This window comes from Sus scrofa, chromosome 4 (assembly GCF_000003025.6).
Source record: "Sus scrofa isolate TJ Tabasco breed Duroc chromosome 4, Sscrofa11.1, whole genome shotgun sequence".
Lineage (NCBI taxonomy): Eukaryota > Metazoa > Chordata > Mammalia > Artiodactyla > Suidae > Sus > Sus scrofa.
In genome coordinates this window covers 70,962,743-70,985,042 of record NC_010446.5, presented here as the reverse complement: position 1 = coordinate 70,985,042, position 22,300 = coordinate 70,962,743, and the positions used below count along the sequence as shown (strand labels likewise).

The window sequence follows — 22,300 nt, the reverse complement described above, 5'->3', positions numbered from 1 at the left end:
ATCTAGATAAGTACAATGCCCAGAAAGGCCTTTTGCCTGCCGACCTGTTTGAGGATCATTGGAAATAATAAAGTTTGTTGTTAATAACTAGTCTTTCTTTCTTTCTTTTTTCTTCTCTTTTTTTTTTTTTTTCATTTTTGGCTGCCTCGTGGCACATGGAGTTCCCGGGCCAGGGCTCAGATACCAGCCACAGTCAAGACCTAATCTGCAAGAGTGGCAAGGCTGAATCCTTAACGACTGTGCTGGACCTGGAATAGAACCTGCATCTCAGCGCTCCCTAGAGTCTGCCAATCCTGTTGCACCACGGTGGGAACTCCAACTTGTTTTTCTTAAATAATCCTAATAGTATTATCACATCTGACCAGGCCTAGGATATATTTTTTCCCCTGCCTTAAGAAAGGACAGGTATTCCTGGAATTCCCGGAATTCCCGTTGTGGCTCAGTGGTTAATGAATCTGACTAGGAATCGTGAGGTTACGGGTTCGATCCCTGGCCTTGCTCAGTGGGTTAAGGATCCAGCATTGCCGTGAGCTGTGGTGTAGGTCACAGACAGCTCAGATCTGGCATCAAGTGGCTCTGGCATAGGCTGGCGGCTACAGCTCCAATTAGACCCCAGCCTGGGATCCTCCATATGCTGCAGGTGCAGCCCTAGAAAAGACAAAAAAAAAAAAAAAGGACAAGTATTCCCCTCTAAGTATAGATCTGTTAGTTAGCTGAATATCCCATCCTCATTTTACATTGGTTATTACCTACAACAATTCATGTCTGAGCTCCTTAAGCCAGTGTTTTACCTAAGGGTCAAAGCAGGCTTTTCACAAAGGGCTGCTGTACATTCTTTATTGTGTCTAGACAAAACCACTAGCAGCATGTTTGACTCCACTTGCTTACAGGCTGGTGGTTGCTGTTGGAAGTAATCCAGTATCACCAAGGCAGAACGTGGAGGGCTGTTCGTCTAAATGCTGTAACACGCAGGGCTCTGAACATGACTGCCTACAGCTCACTCAGGGCTTATCTAGCAGAAGGATGTCTGGGTACACCTAGAACTTGCCTAATTTCCTCTCAACAACCCTGTTTTGGCATTTGCTTCTCTCTTCTGCCCACTCTTCTTAAGTCTGGACATCCAGATCAGCAGTGGTGTGGAAAGTTCTCCAGCCCTGGGCCCTGGGCCACAAGCACAGCTGATTAACAGTGAGAAAAGGGCAGGAAATTAGAGAGCTTGTCGGCAGGTTTGGGCAACAGAAAAATGTCTGTGTGCATCTCGTCAGACATTTTGTCTCAAACCAACCTTAGGGAATCTGAAGAATCTTGTCAGAATACAGAATATACACACTCACCTCCCTTCCCCTCACCCTCCACCCCTTGCTACTGACCCTGAGGGGTTTCGTGTGGAAGGGTGATAGTTCTGGAACAGTTTGGTGTGCCTAGAGTGTAGATGGGGTTAGGAGTCCCACAGGACAAGGATGGGGAAGCCTGGTTGTGGAGGGCCTCGGGTGCCAATTAGCAATCACGCTGCATGCAGTGCTGCTCTGGGAAAGCTGCAGCATAGGTTGCAGACAAGACTGGACTCAGCATTGCTGTGGCTGTGGTGTAGGCCGGCAGCTGCAGCTTGGATTTGACCCCTAACCTGGGAACTTCCATATGCCGCACCTGTGGTCCTAAGAAGACAAAAGAGAAGAAGAAAGAAGAAAGAGAAGAAAGAAGAAGAGGAGGAAGAGGAGGAGGAAGAGGAGGAGGAAGAGGAAGAGGAGGAGGAAGAAGAAGAAGAAGAAGAAGAAGAAGAAGAAGAAGAAGAAGAAGAAGAAGAAGAAGAAGAAGAAGAAGAAGAAGAAGAAGAAGAAGCAGCAGCAGCAGCAGCAGCAGCAGCAGCAATAGGTCAGAGTCAGACTTTGCAGGTGGCCTGTGAATTCAGCACTATTAGGAGCCTGGTGGATGTTGCAGAGTGTAGACTTTACAGCCAGGCCAACCAAGTTCAGTATTCACTAGCCTTGTGATTCTGAACAAGGAATGGACACGTTCAGAATTCAATTCTCTTCTGTAAAAATTACACTTATTTACCTCTCTTTTCTTTCTCAGCAAAGATTGAAGGACACCTGTATGTGAATCTAATACAGGGTCTGGCACACAATGAGTAATTCATACATTTGCATGCCCTTCAACTGTCATTCAAGGCCATATTTGTTTCCCAAGCATCTTTCTAGGCAGAAGGGCCACACTCCTGTACCATTTCCCTCCTTCCAAAAATTTAGGCCCATATTTGATTTCTCAGATGTGACTGAATCTTTCTCATCTCTCAGTCTTTGCTCATGTGTTTATTTTCTTTCCTTTTTCACTTTTAGGGCTGCACCCACACCATATGGGAATTCCTAGGCTAGGGGTCAAATCAGAACTGCAGCCACCAGCCTACACACAGCCACAGCAACGCTGGATTCGAGCCATGTCTGCAACCTACACCACAGCTCATGGCAATGCTGGATCCTTAACCAGATGATAGAGGCCAGGGATGGAACCTGAATCCTCATGGACACTAGTCAGGTTCTTATTGCTGAGCCACAACAGGAACTTGTTTCTTTTCTTGGGCTAGCCTCCCTCTCCTCAGTTCTTATTGCTCTCTGGGAAAATCAAATCTCCTTAAAGGCTCTGCTTCAAATGGTATCTCCTCCAAGAACCCATCCTCAATTACCCCAGGCCGAAATGACCTTTCCTTCTGCTAAACTCCCAAAGCTCTGAACTGGTACCACTCCAAAGACTCTTATTAAACTTTACAAGTATCCCCTGATTTTCCAAGGGTTGCCTTATACCCCATCATTTTTGCCAAAGACCGACATGAGTACCTGTTTTTACTAACTGAAAGAAATCCAACAAGGATTTTTGCTTTTTATGAAAAAAGGCAAAAAGCCAAAATAGCGCTCTGCATTTGTTATGCAGGGAGCCATCACAGAGAGGGCGCCACCAGAGCAGCAAGGGTGACACTGCCAAGGTCCTTCCTGGCAACCACACTCAGCCGCTCAGCATCCAGAGCGCTAAACCGTGTCTGTGACCACCTGTGCTTTCTCTCAATTTGCTTTGTGCATCCAAAAGTTTTGGTAGGAAAGCTCTACTTTCAGATACCAGGGGAAACCTGTACTGCACTTGAACTGAACATTTTGGATAAATATTTTCTATTCACTGTATTACTGCAATGCACGAGATTATCAAAGGTAGATATTTAACAGTCTGATTGATATGATTGAGTTGGATGCCAAAGAAGGGGCCAGCAGTCACTCGAGTGCTTGCCAAGAGGGGTGTGCCCTTACCAAACAGAACTCAGTGGGGAGGTCCTGCTGCCAGTCCTAGTTTTACTGCCATGGTTTATGTTTCCATCTCTGTAACTCGTGACACCTCCACAGCATCCAGGTGAGGCAAAATTCAACAGATAAGGCCAGTAAGACAACACTATCTTACTAGTCCGCTGAGTATGAGGTTCGTTTGTATGTTTGACCAGATTTATGAGCTAATGTTAATTTAGGTAGGGGCAAAGGACTAGGACTTCAGCATCACTTCTGTAAGAAAAATAGAAATTTACAAATGAGGAGTTCCCGTCATGGCTCAGCAGAAACGAATCTCACAAGCATCCATGAGGACATAGGTTCGATCCCTGGCCTTGCTTAGTGGGCTAAGGATCCAGCTTTGCCATGAGCTGTGGTGTAGGTAGCAGATTCTGCTCAGATTTGGCATTGCTGTGGCTGTGGTGTAGGCCAGCAGCTACAGTTGCAATTCCACCCCTAGACTGGGAACGGCCATATGCTGCAGGTTCTGCCCCCCCCCCCAAAAAAGCCCCCCCCCAAAAAATTTACAAATTAAATCATGATCTGGGCTAATAGCAGTTTCAAAATCAAATTATCTGATTAGGTGACAGACTCTGGCTTTTTTCACTTTTGAAGTATGTATGGCTTAGTTTTATGAAATTAATTTGTGGTCCTTTTAAGCACAGCAAGATAGGGGAAGGTGGTATTGAACTGAGCAGCAGGAAGAAGCAGTCTGCAATTAAAACGTATAAAGAAAACACTGGCTTTTGTGTAATGGACAATTAGATGTGATCATTTTTTTTTCAACTGTAAGGAAAAGCAGTTTTTGAAAAAGAATACCTGATATCTGTATTTGAAAATGAAAAACAAACAGCTATAGTTCACATATAACATCTTTATTTTCTTTCAAATGATATTGAAACAAATAAATTACCTAGCTCAGAAACACAATGGGCCCATGTTAGAGTTAATATTTTTAAAAGGCACTTCTGGTGCAATTATAGAAAGTAATAGAGACAATTCAGTAGTTGTTTATCTTGCCACCTTATCAAACCGTCTCCACATTTCACATTATTCTTTTGATGTTCTTTAGTGAAATGTTGAATTTCATAAAAAATTCAAAGTCCTATCTAGAAATGTACTTCTATCGACCGACTTATTTAATTCTATTTACTGTTAATAACAACACCAATGAATCATATTTAAAAGACATTTTAAAATATTATCCCGTATTCTTTTGCAAAAGTAATCATTCCTTCACAGAGTCATAAGAAAGCGTTTTAAGTACCCAAATGCAAATGAAGTAGAACTTGTGATGTAAACCTTCTTCCAGAAATAAAAGAGCTTTTCGTTGTTGTTATTGTTTGTACTTTTAAAATGGTTTTATTCTTCTATCATTTTTAACTACACAATTTTAAATTGTATTATTTTTTAAAAAACACTGGGAGTTCCTGTCCTGGCGCAGTGGTTAATGAATCTGACTAGGAACCATGAGGTTGTGGGTTCAATCCCTGCCCTTGCTCAGTGGGTTAACGATCCAACGTTGCCGCGAGCTGTGGTGTAGGTCGCAGACGCGGCTCGGATCCTGCGTTGCTGTGGCTGTGGTGTAGGCTGGCGGCCGCAGCTCCAAGTGGACCCCTAGCCTGGGGACCTCCATATGCCGCAGGAGCGGCCCAAGAAATGGCAAAAAGACAAAAAACAACAACAACAAAAAAAACCCAAAAAAACACTGTAACATGTTTTAGAAAACAGGAATGATCCAATTTTTTTCTTTTTTTAGGGCTGCACCTGTGGCATATGTTACCAGGCTAAGGGTCGAATTGGAGCTATGGCTGCTGGCCTACACCGCAGCTCACCCCCGTCACTGGGGACACACTGAGCAAGGCCAGGGATCGAACCCGCATCCTCATGGATACTAGTCAGATCGTTTCTGCTGTGCCCCATTGGGAACTCCCAAATTTTTTTAATAAAAATTATAATGTAAAGTTAGCTTCCCAATGCTAAATCAAAGTCAGACACGTTCTCTAAAGAACATTCACAATCACGTTCCATTTTTCATAGATATATGTACAGAGAATTATAAGTATCAGCTCACCTGAGTAGAATAATTTTCTTATAAAGAAAAACATCCTTTACATATTCTTTCACAAAGATATATTGCATGATTAATGCTGAAACCCAACTGAGCTAAAAAATGTTTAACAATTTTTGTACGCAGTATTCTTTTATTTTCAAGCTCAAAAGTTAAAAATTACAAAATACTATAAAAATTGCTATAAATTGAAAGCTATATTGACATATCATTCTCAATAAATGAAATATGCTTTGACGTAGCTACGGTACAAACAGCACATTGTAACCAATTTTTTTTGAGTAAAAAATTATAGGATTTCGCTAGAATATTCCGATAATATAGTAAAACTCATTTCATGAATAATCTGAAAATCTCTAGATGTAATTGACAGTGATTTTTTAAATGTAAACATTTCCTTTCCCTTGTATAGTTGTATTATTGTTCAATTAAAAATAGAGCCCACAGGAGCTCCTACTGTGGCACAGTGGGCTAAAGATACTGCATTGTCTCTGCAGTGGCTCAGGTCATAGCTGTGGCATGAGTTTGATCTCCCCCAGCTCCTGGACACAATGGGTTAAGGATCCAGCATTGCTGCAGCTGTCATATGGGTTGCAGCTGTGGCTCGGATTCAATCCCTGGCTTGGGAACTTCCATATGCTATGAGTGAAGCCCAAAAAAACCCCCAAAAAACTAGAGTCCATGTATACCACAACTAAATATTAGTCCATCTCTAAATCTCTGTGTAGTCAATTGTACCAACATAAGTCATTTCATAGAAACTTATAGATGCTATGTATAATAGTTTATGGCATAAAGACTTGTCAAACAAAAATGTCTATTGTGCAAATATGCTAAAATAGAATTTCCCTGAGGCGAACCACCTTTCTGGCCCACAGAAATAACTATGTAAAATTGTATTCAGATTGTAACCTGAATTATAATCTAATCTGATACTCACCCAAAATGAGTATGAATAGATTATTATAATCATTTGATTTGTGCTTATATTTCTTGTCCATGAACTATTTATACATTTGTAATTAAACCAATGTAAGCAAAGAGCTTGTTTAAAATAAAACTCTTCAGAAACAAACCGAGATGCACGTGAATAAGTACTTTAGAGATAAATTTCTTTAACATGTGAGAGTTAGGGATCTCTTCTATGCTTTTAAGGTACACTAACATTTAATTACTTCAAAGGTAAAGAAAAGGCATTTAAGAAGTAAAGTTTCCCAAATACCTATATTGCTCAAGTTAGAAGATTTTTACATTTTAAAAAAATCAATCAGGAAAGTATTACTTAATTTAAAAGATTCTTGTTCTTTCTTTCTGATACCAGGCAGGATCTCACTCATGTATTTTTAATTAGGAAGGCTTTCACATTAAATAACTTCTCCTTTAACGGTCTTGTGAGATGCTGCTGAGATAATTTTCAGACTTCATTATAAAATTTGTCCACTCCTGACAAATGTCCTCCATTGAGACTTCTTCCCCACCATATTCCAGTGGAAGAATGTCTGGGAAATGCTGAAGTAAGCTTTGTTTGTAATCGTTCCCATGCATATGAATCTGAAACAACCAAAATGTTTTAGAAGGTATGCCCTCTGCCTTTCAGTATATCAGATGCATTTCCAATGGAAAACAAACACCATAAAATAAGGTAGTCTAGGTAACTTCTGAGATAGGAGAGCCTGTATAGAGACTGCATCCTTTATTCCTCTGCTTATGAAGCTATGAATTTTACTTATGTTTAGACTGTGCTGCTTATGAATCTGATTATCTTACTGTTTTCTTATATTTGCATTCTTATAACTATGCAAAATTTATAAAAATATATCCTTTTTTTCTTTCAAAAGTAGATTTTTAAAACTCTAAATAAACTAATGTTGGACATTCTATTCCCTAGGTGATTCTCAGCAAAAGATCTGATATTCTGGGACTGTTCTGTAGATGATATAAATGTACTTTCTTTTATTAGTTCATATTAAATTAGTTCATATTAAAAAGCAGGCACACAAGTATGTGGGGAATACTTTATATTCAGTTGATAGGTACTCTTGGGTAATGAAGTATTAAGAGAAATTACAATGGTTGAGAACTTTAAATTTTCAAATATTTTAAACCATAAAAATGGGGTAGGTATATAATGTCCTGACAGTAAAATAAAGACGTGGCACCTTTAATTAAAAGCACATCTTATTTAAAAAAAAAAACTATGTAAATAACCTTTACTCATCTGCTAAGATAGAAAGATTGAAAGATGAATGAAACAAGTTTCTTGCCCTCAGGAACCTCGCAGCACAATCCTTCATTTTTTTCTGAAATATTTGAAATACTATCAGTAAATTGAAAAGGAACTCAACTATCTCTTCAGGAAATGTGAAGTCAGAACACTTACAGGGTATTGCCAAAATGTTTAAAGGCAGAAAATGGCTGGATTTACTCCTCCCCACTACTCCTCATTTTGGCAAGTCTATTTTATGTCAATTAACTTTCACAGAAAGGCTTCACTTAACTTCTCAGTTTTTAATTTTTCCTCCTTTTTTACCTATCACATTATCCTGTTTATTATGTTCAGATTATTGGGGTTTTTTTTTTTTGGTCCATAATATAACCTAAAATAGAAATACTTATTTTTATGTCTTACAGAGTTCAACAGAAGAGAGCCAGCTATTATTATCAAGCTATACCAAAGAGAGGGGGAAAAATGAACAAACAAAAAAATTGACTTTTCTAAAAATAATAGAATGAAAAGCACCCATCTTCCATAGGGGTGGCTCTTCTTGAACACAGACAGAAATACCTACCGGAAAACCTCAAAAGAAGCTCTAGAGTCATAATCTTCTGACCAGATGTAAGATGTAACATTTTCTTAATGTGAAAAAATATACTTTCTAAAATTCCAAATTATGCTGCTAACTCACATCATCAGTCTTTACATTTCAATAATTTTTGAGATTTAAATTGTCAAAGCCTTAGTTCCTGTCATGGCACAGAGGAAACGAATCTGACTAGGAACCATGAGGTTGTGGGTTTGATCCCTGGCCTCACTCAGTGGGTTAAGGATCTGGTGTTGCTGCGAGCTATGATGTAGGCTGGCAGCTATAGCTCTGATTCAACCCCTAGCCTGGGAACCTCCACATGCCACAAGTGTGGCCTGAAAAACCAAAAAAAAAGATGATTGTTAAAAACTAAATTCTCAAAGCCTTTAAAAACTATTCAAGCATTAGATGTTGCCAATATTTGTCTAAATAAACGCTCTAAAAAATTATCCTTTATAGAATAATGTGGAAGAGTGGTTGCCATTCTTGGGAACTCAGATTCTGTTTTCAACACATGAAAAATCCCAAATGATATTAGATATTGACTTGAAATAACACCCCACAAGATAAGTGAAAAACAACAAAGCTCTGCTATAACTAAGGTGACATGAAGTCACATACCTTGGGTACTGTGGTTTTCAGTTACACATGTCTAATTAAAATATACTTATTAATTACACAGATAATACATTCACACGGCTAGAAATCAAAACAAGATAAAAGATACAGTGAGATGTCTTGTTCCCAACCCTATCCTCATCTACCCCATTCATACTTCTGTTCTGTTTCATTGAGATAACCACTTTGGTTGTTTTCTTGTATATCCTTTTAAGGATTACTTTTATGCAAATATACCTATAGATTCTGATTTCTCCCCTTTTTATACCAAAGGCAGTTTACCCATAAACACTATTCTGCATGTTCTTATTTCACCTTACAAATACATCTTGCAAATCTTACTGTGTTCCACTGTGTAGATGCATGTACTTAATTTAACCAGCTCCCTGATGATGAATACCTGGTAATTTCCAATCTTTTGCTACAATAAATCCTCTTGTATATGTAATTTTGTTTACACGCAGGTACATCTGAGGATTAAACACCAGAATGTGAAGGCTGTAATTTTGATGACTGTGACCACACTGCCCCCTACAGGGAATATACCATTTTTCAGTCCCAGCAGCCATGTATGAGAAATCCAGTTTTTTCACAGCCTCACACTAACTTGATTTTTCAAAATTAAAAAGAAATTTTAATCTATAAGTGTAGATGTCTTGTTAAATAAATATTCAAAACATTGGGCTGATGCTACGTATGTGTCATGGGGGCGGAGATTAGAACAATTCTGAAATTAGAATGGAGTGAAACATTTAGTATAGAAGAATAGTGACTTATTAAGTTTTACTTACCCGTGCCTTAATTTTTTCAGTCAGAAATGGTTTAATCATGGAAAAGACAGCATGGAAAATTATTGGCTCATTTATCAAATGGATACCACGAACTTTTAATGGAAAGGAATCCTTTTGAAAATAAAGCAAAAGTCTTATTTATATACAAAGCATAAATCAACATGTAATCCTGTTGACAAGTCCCTTCTTTGAACACTTGCTGAATTTACAGCAGTACTGAAAGTGTGATTTTATTTTCAAAATTATTCCACTGACACAATATTCTGCTTTATATTCAATGTCACTAGATTTAGAAAAGATCTCGAAATGGTTTTACCTTGTATCTTAAGCTACAAGTATTTTAAGAAATACTTGCATCTTTCATAAGAAAAACACAGAAAATATCTTTCCCAATCACATATAAATGTGCTTTTGAAAAATCAATGAGTCTTTTGGATATTTATATTTAAACTTTCCCTCAAAATTTGTATTTTAAGAAAAAAAATCAAACTTTCATAAAAGTCAAAAAATAGTACAAAAAACACACACTTTTAAACTTCTGACACAGATATGTCTTTCATATCAAGGTAATATATGATTTTTTTGAAGGTTTAGAAAGTTAAGAACTGAAAGAAAAACCTCATCAAAGTGTCCCTACCCAAAGACATGTTGTTAGTATAGAGATTTTTTCTGTCAAGTCTCTTTCGTGTGAAGCTCTTTTTTGCCTATAGATGTCTTTTAGATGTATGTTATTAATTTGTGGCTTTTCCATTCAGATTCTTTCTATGAATAACTTTGTTTTAAATATTATTCATAATATGCTCTCTAAAAACTTACACCCTGTTTTGTTTCATTGATATAATTTTTGTAAACAACATGAGTTTTTTTGGTTTTTGGTTTTTGGCTGCGCTCATGGCATATGAAAGTTCCCAGGCCAGGGGTCGAATCTGAGCCACAGCTGCAACCTATATCACAGCTGTGGCAACACCAGATACTTAACCCACTGCACCACAGCAGGAACCCCAAATGTGAGTTTTACAATTGTTGCAAAAAAGCCATCAAAAGGATGAACCATGGTTCAAGAAATCCATTTTCCAATTTCTAGAAATAAACTATTTCTAATTTTCTTCTATAAAAATAAATACTATAGTAATTACCTTCATGTACAGAAGCAATAGCTATTGCAAGTACAGCTTTTATATGTTCAGATGTCCTGGACTAGAATCCTTGCTTCACTGCTGACAAAATGGGTGTGCTTGGGCATTGCTGTGTTACTTCTCTGACAGATTAAAATAATTCATAAAATGGGAAAAGTAATATATATCATAAATTTGGTGTAGCCATTAAATGGTAATGCATTTGAAACACTTAACAAAGTACCTGGCACATAGAAAGCTATTATTACTATATACAAAGTCTTTGCTATATTTAAGATTATTGCTTAGCTAGGTTCCCAAAAGTAGGATCACTGGGCCAAAGATGATGGCCCTTAAAAATTTTTTTTTTTCTGAAAGAACTATATCAATTTATACAGACCAAAACCTATGTGACATTTTGTTGTCCCACTGCTCTGAAGATTACTTTTTGAGTCAATTTTTAATAATTTAGGAAGAAAATTTTAATGACAGAAAGATAATTCACTAAACTATTGTTTAAATGTATAAATTCTGTGGTTACAAATTTTGAACATAGTTTCACAGTTTGCTGCAACATTCTTTTTGAATTGTAACAGTTTACTTCCTCTTAGCATTATTACATTTTATGCATCACTTCTAAAATTTTATTTAATTTTCTATTAAATGTACTATCCCTTCTGTCGAATATATAACTAAATTTATATCTATTTTTTGTAAGTATATGGAGAACGGTTAAAATATACACTTACTGTAAGAACAGCAGCAATCTTCTTGGCTACAGATGGGGTAATCTGAAAAGCATGAGAAAAATGCCAGCCTTCCAAATCAAAGATGGCCTTGATTCCATTCCGTTGTGTTTCTACCTCCTGTACAATAAGCTCGGAAGTGATTAGACTTACACGAAACACATCGTAAGCTGTGAAAACGTTTGGGTTCCAGTGTGCTAAAAAAATAAATTAAAAAAATCGAATCTCAGCACTGCGTGAAGAATCAGAAAGATTTACAAAAGGAAATGAATTCTTTTTAGACTTAAAGGATCAATAGAGGAGTTCCCGTCGTGGCGCAGTGGTTAACGAATCCGACTAGGAACCATGAGGTTGCGGGTTTGGTCCCTGCCCTTGCTCAGTGGGTTAATGATCCGGCGTTGCCGTGAGCTGTGGTGTAGGTTGCAGACGCGGCTCGGATCCCGCGTTGCTGTGGCTCTGACGTAGGCCAGTGGCTACAGCTCCGATTCAACCCCTAGCCTGGGAACCTCCATATGCCGCGGGAGCGGCCCAAGAAATAGCAAAAAAAAAAAAAAAAAAAAAAAAAAAAAAAGGATCAATAGAAATAAAACGTATGAAGATCATGAATTGAATAATGGATCAAATGGGTGGTCCAAGAACACGTGCCTGCTTCTCCCTCCCTCCTCAAACCCCTAGCAAAGAGCAGATTCGTAAGAGCACAGGGAAAAATAAAGAATGAGTGCAGGCTGGATTTCATTGTCAGATGAAAGTTCAGCCCAAAACGTGCAGGAGGAGGCTGTGGCTGAGGGTGGGAATGCCTCTGGGTGTGCTCCAAGTTCAAAGGTACTGGAAATGGGATCACACAGGGTAACTAGGGCCCTTTCCTTAGTTCAGAGTTGCTAAGGAGACTGTGTGAGGAGCAGACAGGCAGGCAGAGCTCTCTGACACTGCTCCATGATAAGCAGCGTGTCCCAGAGTCACATCCATACAGGCTAGAACAGTAAGTGTGGGCTTAGGAAGCCGAGTCAGGGAAGCAGTCTGGGAGCTGCCCACACCCAGGAAAAACATGGAAACCCTGTGCTAAGAAAAGGTCTTACTGACAGCCTTGTCCTCCCTCCACCCCTACCTGTCCTGGGGCAGACCATGGCATGCAGAAGTGACAATCTCGAAGAGGCAAGCAGATAATCTACAAGACACGCATTCATTAAGAACTGTAATATTTTTTGGAGTTCCCATGATGGCTCAGTGGAAAGAACTCTAACTGGTATCCATGAGGACGAAAGTTCAATCCCTGGCCTCTCTCAGTGGGTTAAGGATCCGGCATTGCCATGAGCTGTGGTGTAGGTAGCAGATGTAGCTCGGATCTCCAGTTGTTGTGGCTGTGGCTGTGGCATAGGCAGGCAGCTACAGCCCTGATTGGACCCCTAGCCTGTGAACCTTCATATGCTACAAGTGCGGTCCTAAAAAGATCCCCTCCCCCCAGAAAAAGAATCGTAATATTTTTTTAAAACACAGACACACAAAGAGAGGACCCACTCAATAAACAAAGACATTAAAACTCAAGAAAATAGCTAATAAAGCAAGAAATATTAAAAGAAGCAAAATAGGAGTTCCCTGGTGGCTCAACAGGTTAAGGATCCAGTGTTGTCACTGTTGTTCCCTGGCCTGGGAACTTCTGCATGTGCAGCTGTGGCCAAAAATAAAAATAAAAAATAAAATAAAGGAAGAAATAATTGTTTTAGTGGGTGGAAAAGATAATGTAGACTATTATTATAAGAACAAGGTATTATAAAGAAGAATCACTTGAGCTCTTGGAGATAAGATGATGATGATCCGAGCTAATCTCAGTTGATGGGACAAATGTCAGATAAGACACAGCCAAGGAGTAGAATGGTTTGGAATATCAAGCAGAAGAATTCTCTCAATCTCAGCACAAAAAAGCCAAGAGTCAATAATTGTAAATAAAAAGTTAAAGAGACATGCAGCTAGATCCATAAGTTTCAAAATCCAACTAGAGTTCTGAAAGATGGTAATACAGAGAACAGGGAAGTGAGGAGAAAGAAATGGCAACAGTAGAGAAAATTTTTCCAAAGCTGGAAAAATATGCAAATCTTGAGATTGAAAGGTTCATCAGTGCTTAATAAGATGAAAGGGTTGGGGAGAAAGATTTATAACTAAGAAATGGTAAAATTCTAAAAATACCAAAGTGTCTGGCTTGGACAACTGGATCAAAGGGTGGTACCATTTGTTGAGACAAAAACACTGGAAGAGAAGTGTTGGGGGGAAGGAAAGATCACAGACCTTTTTGAACATGTTAAATGGTGACCGTGAGACCCTCAGTTGGATCCAGCTGGATCCAGCTTGGATCCAACCAGCTTGCATCCAACCAGCTTGGATCCAACTGCTTGGAAGGAGCATTGGGAATAAAAAGATGATGGGGGTGGAGATAAATATCTGGGAGTTGTTTGTGCTTCTGGGTCTATGGCGGGATTACTGTAGACTTATGTTTATCTCTGTTATAGTAGAAAGATAAAGTGGCATGAGAGGAGAAAGCTGAGGCCCAAGTCCTAAGAAGTTTTGGAATTTAAAGGACGAGTGGATAGAGTTCCCTGGTTGTGCAATGTAACCCAGGAGCCAGCATTGTCACTGCAGCAGCTCAGGTCACTGCTGTGGTGTGGGTTTGATCCCTTGCCTTGGAACTTTCACATGCTGTACAGCCAAAAACATACCAAGAAAAAGGGTGAGTAGAATAGGTAATGGCAGAAACAGCTATTTAAGTTATTAAGTTAAGGAAAACACCAGGAAAATGTGGCATCAGAGATGGGAAGAGAATATATCGAAAAAGAGGAAGAGCTTTACAGTGTTGAGAGGTCCAGTGAAAGAGCAGTAGACATACCCATCAGATTTGGTGAAAAGCAGGTCTTTGATGGAGTTCTCCTTATGGCTCAGCAGTTAACGAAGCTGATTAGGATCCATGAGAATGTGGGTTTGATCCCTGGCCTCGCTCAGTGGCTTAAGGGTCCGGCATTGCCATGAGCTGTGGTGTAGGTGCAAGAGGTAGCTCAGTTCCCGTGTTGCTGTGGCTGTGGTGTAGGCCAGTGACTACAGTTCCCATTCGACTCCTAGCCTGGGAACCTCCATATGCCATGGGTATGGCCCCAAAAAGACAATGCGTGTATGTATATGTGTGTGTGTGTGTGTGTGTGTGTATTATATATGTGTGTGTGTGTGTGTGTGTATAAATAAATAAAAGAAGCCCAGGTGAAGATGAATTTCAAATTAACTGGATATATTTTTTTAGTCTGTGTCCCATGCATACTAAAAAAACTATTCCTTGTTTATCTGAAATTCAAGTGTAACTGGACACCCTGTAGGTTTTATAAAACAGGTGTACTTGCTACATAAAACATAGATACTTCACTAAATCTGGCAACTCTCCCCCTCAGGAACTCAGGGAACTTCATTCAACTTCCTATAACGCCAGTGAGGCAACAAAAGGACAGAAGAGCCATTGTGATGTCTGGTTTGTAGACAAAGACTTCGTGATTAATCCAGTTATGTCTGACACAGAAGCTGGAGCAAAACACCAGAATCATTTTACTCAGTCGTCCTTTCGCGAATGAAATGCAGTATCTTTTTTGCAAGATAGCAGAAGTGCTGAGTTATAGGTATCTTCCCTACCAGCAGGCAGGAAGAGCAAATCTATCAATATTTTTAAGTTCCTTAGAATATTTACAGATGTCAAAGTTTCTGTAGGATTATAATTCTTTTTTTTTTTTAGTGCTCATCATTTTATTTATTTTTTTGTTTTATATAATGATTTTTATTTTTTTCCATTATAGCTGGTTTACAGTGTTCTGTCAATTTTCTATTGTACAGCATGGTGACCCAATTACACATATATGTATATGTTTTTCTTTCTCACGTTGTCACGGATTATAATTCTTAAGATTCTGCTGGTGATAAGTTGGTTATCTTTGTCTTTTCAACTGGACCATAGGAGGACGCTGGGGGCAGTGACACCCCCCACCCCCTCTTAAACGCCATTTTTAATCCCATGCAGGTCTGGGGGAGGGGCAGAAGTTATGGGTCCTCAACCTTCAGTAAACACTAGAAAGACACAATGGCAAAAAGGAGACTCGGTGAAAAGAGGGGCCTGTGTCCTTTAACATTTTCTCGGGGGCTGCTTCCTCGACAGGCATCTTCCTCCGCTGGGAAGGAGCCCTTGCTCCACAGCCTGGGGTGTCATCCAATTCCCATTCACTCGGTCACTCACTCCAGAAATATCTAATAAACACCTGCCAGGTGCCAGGCCCGGTTTCAGGTGCTCCGGAAACATCAGCGCCCAGAACAGACAAAATCCGTGGTCTCGTGGAGCATGTATTATGATATAATGGCTCAGATTTTTTTTTTTTTTTTTGTCTTTTTGCCTTTTCTAGGGCAGCTCTCATGGCATATGGAGGTTCCCAGGCTAGGGGTCTAATCAGAGCCGTAGCCGCGAGCCTATGCCAGAGCCACAGCAACGCGGGAGCCGAGCCACGCCTGTGACCTACACCACAGCTCACAGCAACGCCGGATCATTAACCCACTGAGCGAAGCCAGGGATCGAACCCGCAACCTCATGGTTCCTAGTTGGCTTCATTAACCACTGAGCCAGAACGGGAACTCCAATAGCTCAGATTTCTTATTCAGACTTCCTCCTAAGTATTTCCGAAACACTTTTCTTTGGTCTCTTTTACCCCCCCCCGCCCCGTTTCTCTTCTATATTTTCTCTCTCTCTTATTTTATACAATGACTGTGTGGAAGAGGAGAAGTAGGATTGTCACTGGTTTGGGATAATTTTCTCACAACTGCCAGTTTTATTGTATTTGGGGGACCAGAAAGTCCAAAGGAGACCTAAATTAAAACCTGAAGAGCGCAATTCTTCAACATGAACTCACTGAAGCTTTCCATAAGGCAGCTGAGAAAAATAAGAAAGAAGGGCTAGGTGTGACCTACCGATTCTGTAGATCAGCACTTTGCTGCCCGTGGGGTCCCTGGCTCGCAGGACACCGAGGTAGCCGGCCTTCAGAAGGCCAAGGATGCTTCGAGGGTGGAGGTCTGCACTTATCTCTGGACATTCTGCTCTCCACTTGTAGTAGTTCCTTAGTAACTGGAAAATGAAATAAAAAATGCCTGCAGATAGCATCCACGGCAAGCATGTTGTAAACATGATAGGAAAGCCTTGTCATTACGGAGGGACTTTGCCATTTGTTTTGTCAGGATTTTAATCCGGGGTATCTTGGGGGCTATAAAAACTGAAAGTTCCCTCATTAGGGATCTCAAGTGATCGGTGTTAGTCACAAATTCAAAGTTGAGCAATATTTCTTTGCCTCTACGGTAAACAGTCTCCCAAGGTTAGTTGTCGCCAAGGCCTCCCGTCCTGGGGTGATCCTTCCACCAAGAGGTGGAATCCATTTGATTCCTTCCTCTTGAAGCTGAGCTGCCCTTTATGTCTTGCTTTGACAGAAGTAACACTGTGCTAGAAGCCCGGGACCTTTTCTTCTGGGGAAATCCAGACACCCTATAAGCTTACTAAACAGTGAATCACTGCAGAGACCCTGGACCAGGTTGAGGGCGCCTCAGACAGTCGGACCCCAGCTGAGTTTCCATCAGTGCAGTGTGGGGCAGAGATGAACCAACCCCACTGAGCTCCGCCCCAAGCGGAGACTCACAAACAGCTGTGGTTTAAGCGCTAAAGTTGGGGGTGATTTATTACTTAGCAACAGATAACTGAAACATCCACCTTTTGTCTTTTTTGAAATAATCAGGAAGAAATCAATCAGATGAATTAACTTCACACGTTTTTGGCATCTACCCACTGTTTTAGGCACTTGAGGTGCAGCAGTGGACAGAAAAAAAAATTGGACCTGACCTGTTGGTGACAACTGGGTCATCCAGGCCACTCCTGTGTGGCGGAGTTCAATTCCCAGGCTGCCACTGCTTCAGGAAACCCTTGGCCCCACCACTTATTATCTGTGTGATCTTGGGTGGGTAGTTAACTCCTCTGAGTCCTACTTTCTCAATATCTGCCTTGCAGGGTTATGCCTAAAGCACCTGGGTGTCATGAGTGGTAGTACTGCTGCTCTTTTAATAGAGAACGTTATATGGATTAATTGCTCATCCAAGTATTTAGTGCCGGTTTATATCAAGGTAACTAAAATCTGGGGGAGGGGGTTATTTTATTTCCTACCAAAACAAAAAAAGTGCTAGATTAAAGATACAGAGGAACATTTCTATTTACCAGTTCTAATAGAAAATAACAAAAATTAATTTTGTTAATGGTGGTATGCCTTTGGAGAGCCTATGGAACAGTCTTGGCAAAATGTGGTTTGAAAAAAACCATCAACAGTGGTTACTCTGCATCTACACATAATGCAGACATTGTCAGTGCATTGTGGAGAATACTGACATCAAATTGTGCATTTTTTTTCTTTTTTTCTGTTTCTTAGGGCCCCACCCACAGCGCATGGAAGTCCCCCAGGCTAGGGGTCGAATTGGAGCTGTAGCCGCTGGCCTACACCACAGCCATAGCAATGCCAGATCTGAGCCTGTGTCTGTGACCTACACCAGCTCACGGAAACGCCAGACCATTAACCCACTGAGCTAGGCCAGGGATCAAACCTGCATCCTCATGGATCCTAGTCAGATTCGTTTCACTGAGCCACAACAAGAACTCCCAACTTGTGCATTTAAAATGTGTTGTATTTCGTAGTTCCTGTTGTGGAACTCTGCAGAGTGCTGGGCACTGAGGAAACAGGTACATGTGTTGAATGAAAGAATAAATTAATACACAATTAAACCAGCTGGATCCAATACTTGAAAAAATGACTTTTATAAAGATGCACAGTAACATTCATGCTTCCGACACAATGTCTGAAAACTGAAAGCTCTAAACCGGGTCTTTGAATACTACTTTTCCACTGATAAATTCAAAGGTCTAGTTGACATAAAAAATTATGCAAATGAGGTAAACTGCTGCTGAGCAATTCTCAAACAAATCGCCTAAAGTCAATAACAACTAAAAAACTGCCTGCAAGTGAATATTCATTACTGAAAGGCATCTGTTTCGTACTACGATGAAAAATAAATAAATATAAAAAATGATGGCTGATTTTACTATGCCTTGTAGCAGAGTAGGTTTCTTCTTACATTTCTCATGGACTTTTTTTTTTTTTTTTTTGGCCACACCCAAGGCATGCAGAAGTTCCCAAGCCAGAGCACTGACCTGAGCCACTGCAGTGACGATGCTGGCTCCATAACCCACTGCACCACAAGGGAACTCCCATTTTTCATGAGATTTCAAACAAAATTACAAGTGTATCTGTGCCACTTTTATAGGGTTTAATGGCATAATTTCAATTCCTGCTCATAACCATTCTGAGAGGTGACTATTGTTACCTATTTTATTGGTAAGAAAACTAAAGCTCAAAGAAATTACACATTTGTTTGAGGGCAATAACTATGAGGGGCAGAGCTGAGACCAAAAACTGACACTTGACATAAATTTTACCAAAGAAGCTGCATTTAGTGGGAAATTAGCAAGGGAGTCAATGGAATTTTGAAAACTTTTAAGTCTTTGGGAACACCATAAAAATAAAGAGGAGTTCCCATTGTGGCTTAGGGGTAACAGACCTGACTAGTACCCATGAGGATGCAGGTTTGATCCCTGGCCCTGCTCAGTGGGTTAAGGATCTGGGGTTGCTGAGAGCTGTGGTGTAGGTTGCAGATGTGGCTAGGACCTGGCAGTTGCTGTGGCTATGGCTGTGATGTTGGCAGGTGGCTACAGCTCTAATTTGACCCCACCCTGGGAACTTCCATATGCCATGGGTGTGGCCCTAAAAATACCAAAAAATAAAATAAAATAAAATAAAGAATTAAAAAATGTATCACATGGAGCAAAAATATGGGGAGGAATACTCACTTGCGAAAGACAAGAATTCACAAGAATATATAGAACAGACCAAAGTTAACAAGTTGTCGGTCTTCCCCGTGTGGCTCACCACAAAGTTAATGAGTTGTCATGTTAATTGCTTTAAACAGGCAAGTCCTGTGCACTTGAGAACACAGGCTCCTGAGTTCAACCCAAGTTCAAATTCTTGCTCTACCACTTAATAACTGCTATTCGGACAAGTAAGGCACTCTTTACATCTCAGCTTCTTCTAAAATGAGAAATAATGAGATAAACCATGCAAACACTACTTACTAAGGTACTTGGCACTCCAGAAGCTATTAGAACTCTAAAAAGTCACTAACTTGTTATAACTTCAAATACAAAAGCGAGAACAAAGAGAAACTGCATTGTAACTGAGAGACTTATCAAGTTTCCTTCATACGCTAAAATTATAGGGCTTTCATACGCTAAACAAGGAAGTGTGAATTGAATTAACTGCCTCTGTGGAGGAAAATGAAAAAAATAGTTTCATACTCTAATCCCTCTCTTTTCTTTCCCGTTGGCAGGAAAATAGGGCAAAGAGTTCACAGAAACTTGATTCCTATCCAGGGGATTTGGGTCCAGTTCTCCTAGCCAATTCCTCAAGGACATGGTGCAATGAAAACAATTCAGGAAAATAAATAACACGGGAAAAAATATATATATAACACAGGGGCTGGAAGCAAATTTTGTCTTCTACTGAGACATTACTTTAAGAGGGCAACCAAAATGAAATCTGTAAATCATACACTTTTCTTAGTTACCCCACACCTATAATGTTTAATGCCCTACCTGAACTGCACTCTTCATTGGACCTGACATGGTGTTTTCACAGCTAGTAGCTACTGAGTAAATACTGGGATATCTGGGTAGCCATCTAATAAAATATAACCAAGTAAATTAATTAATTAAAAAGTAGGCTCCTATTTCATTCCTCATGTCAAAGCCAACATAGATCTACAACTCCAACATAAAAAAGAGAAGTCACAAATTACTAGAAACAATTTTGCAGAAGAGCTTTGGAAACACAGAAGCAATCAGAATAATCAAATCAATACATTTGATTACATAAAAACTTTAAAATTTTGCACAGAAAGAAAAGAGTATTTATTAATAATGTCAAAAGGCAAATAATAAACTAAGACCACATCCTATCTTCTTTAATACATAAAGATATTTGATGAATAAAATTTTTGTATAGTTTATGTAAACAAAGTGGAAGAAAATAAAAAGCAAAACAAGCAGTTAACTAGAGAGGAATTATTTATTTATTTATTTATTTATTTTTAGAAAGGAATTTTAAAATGTTAAAGAGGGGGAGTTCCCTGGTGGTGCAGCAGGTTAAGGATCTGGTGTCACTGCTATGGCTCAGTTCACTGCTGTGGCTCTGGTTCGATCACTGGTCCTGGAACTTCCACATGCAGCAGGCACGGCAAAAATAAATAAATAAATAAATAAAATGTTAAAGAGGAGCTCCCTTGCGGTACAGTGGGTTAAGGATCCAGCATTGTTGGTGCAGGTCACTGCTGTGGCATGGGTTCAATCCCTGACCCAGGAACTTCCATATACCATGGGCATGGCTAAAAAAATAATAATAAATAAATGTTAAAGACATGAAAGACAATTAATTTCACTTGTAGGTTAAAAAAATGCATATAATAATAATAACAACACATTCCTCACCTGGTTGACACACACATCATAATGTTTTATAATACAGTGTGGGTGATAATATGCGGAAGGCACCATTACATAATATAGAAGTGAAAACTAAGTCCAAACACTTTAGAAGACAGTTGGTATTTTTATCATCAACACTGAAAATGCACATCACACTTCATTCAACAATTAGGAAGTTGAACTTACAAGGATTTTCCTATTTTTATACAATGACAGAGACATACTAGAATACTCAGTTTGTCTTGGTTACTGTATTTTGTGAACTGCCAAGCAAATTGTAGGAATTCAAAAAATAAACATTAAATGAAGAAATAAACAGCCTACACAGCAGCATTGCCAGTGTCTGATGACAATTCTTATGTCCAATACAGGGGGCTGGTTAATAAATTTTAATATAATAAATTGAGACAATGGAGTAGTACACAGCCCACTAAAGAATAATACACCTGCTGAAATAGGTTGATCTATGATAAATTAGGTAAAAAAAGTCAAATGTAATACACATACATATGCTTGTGTGACTGTATATTACATCTGCAAAAGGTAAGAGGCAGGTTAATAGTGACTGGGTAGACAGTTGGCAAACTGAGATCTGGGGTTAGGAATTTTTTCCTCGAGAAAGTTACTTTTAGTAACTTATTTTGCATTTTTTTTTTTTTTTACTATTTATGTATTATTTTTTTAACCTCTGTACTTATTTACTTTTTCAATTAAAAATTAGTTATTGACAGGAGTTCCCTGGTGGCCTAGAGGTTAAGGATTTGGCATGGTCACTGCTGTGGCCTGGGTTCCATCCCTGGCCCAGGGAACTCCCGCATGCCACAGGCACGGCCAAAAAAAATAAAAGAAAAAATAAGGAGTTCCCGTCGTGGCGCAGTGGTTAACGAATCTGACTAGGAACCATGAGGTTGCGGGTTTGGTTCCTGCCCTTGCTCAGTGGGTTAACGATCCGGCCTTGCCGTGAGCTGTGGTGTAGGTTGCAGACGCGGCTCGGATCCCGCGTTGCTGTGGCTCTGGCGTAGGCTGGTGGCTACAGCTCCGATTCAACCCCTAGCCTGGGAACCTCCATATGCCGCGGGAGCGGCCCAAGAAATAGCAACAACAACAACAACAAAAGACAAAAAAAAAAAAATAAATAAAAAATAAAATAAAATAAAATTTTTTTTATTCCTTTCAACAACAAAGATCCTCATACTGAGACAGCTGGCACTCTGGACTA

At 39.6% G+C, this 22,300-nt stretch overlaps 1 protein-coding gene across 2 annotated transcripts in view; it reads right to left on the bottom strand.

Moving 5' to 3' along the window:
• The window catches only part of TTPA (alpha tocopherol transfer protein), a 20,304-nt gene continuing 2,163 nt past the window's right edge, over positions 4,160-22,300 (bottom strand). For both annotated transcript variants that reach the window (XM_021089311.1, XM_021089310.1), the window contains exons 2-5: positions 16,428-16,581; positions 11,454-11,647; positions 9,590-9,700; positions 4,160-6,927 (exon numbers count right to left, since the gene is read on the bottom strand). In XM_021089311.1, coding sequence (XP_020944970.1) covers positions 6,757-6,927; positions 9,590-9,700; positions 11,454-11,647; positions 16,428-16,581 — 630 coding nt within the window. In that variant the 3' untranslated portion in view covers positions 4,160-6,756. The remainder of the gene's footprint in view (positions 6,928-9,589; positions 9,701-11,453; positions 11,648-16,427; positions 16,582-22,300) is intronic.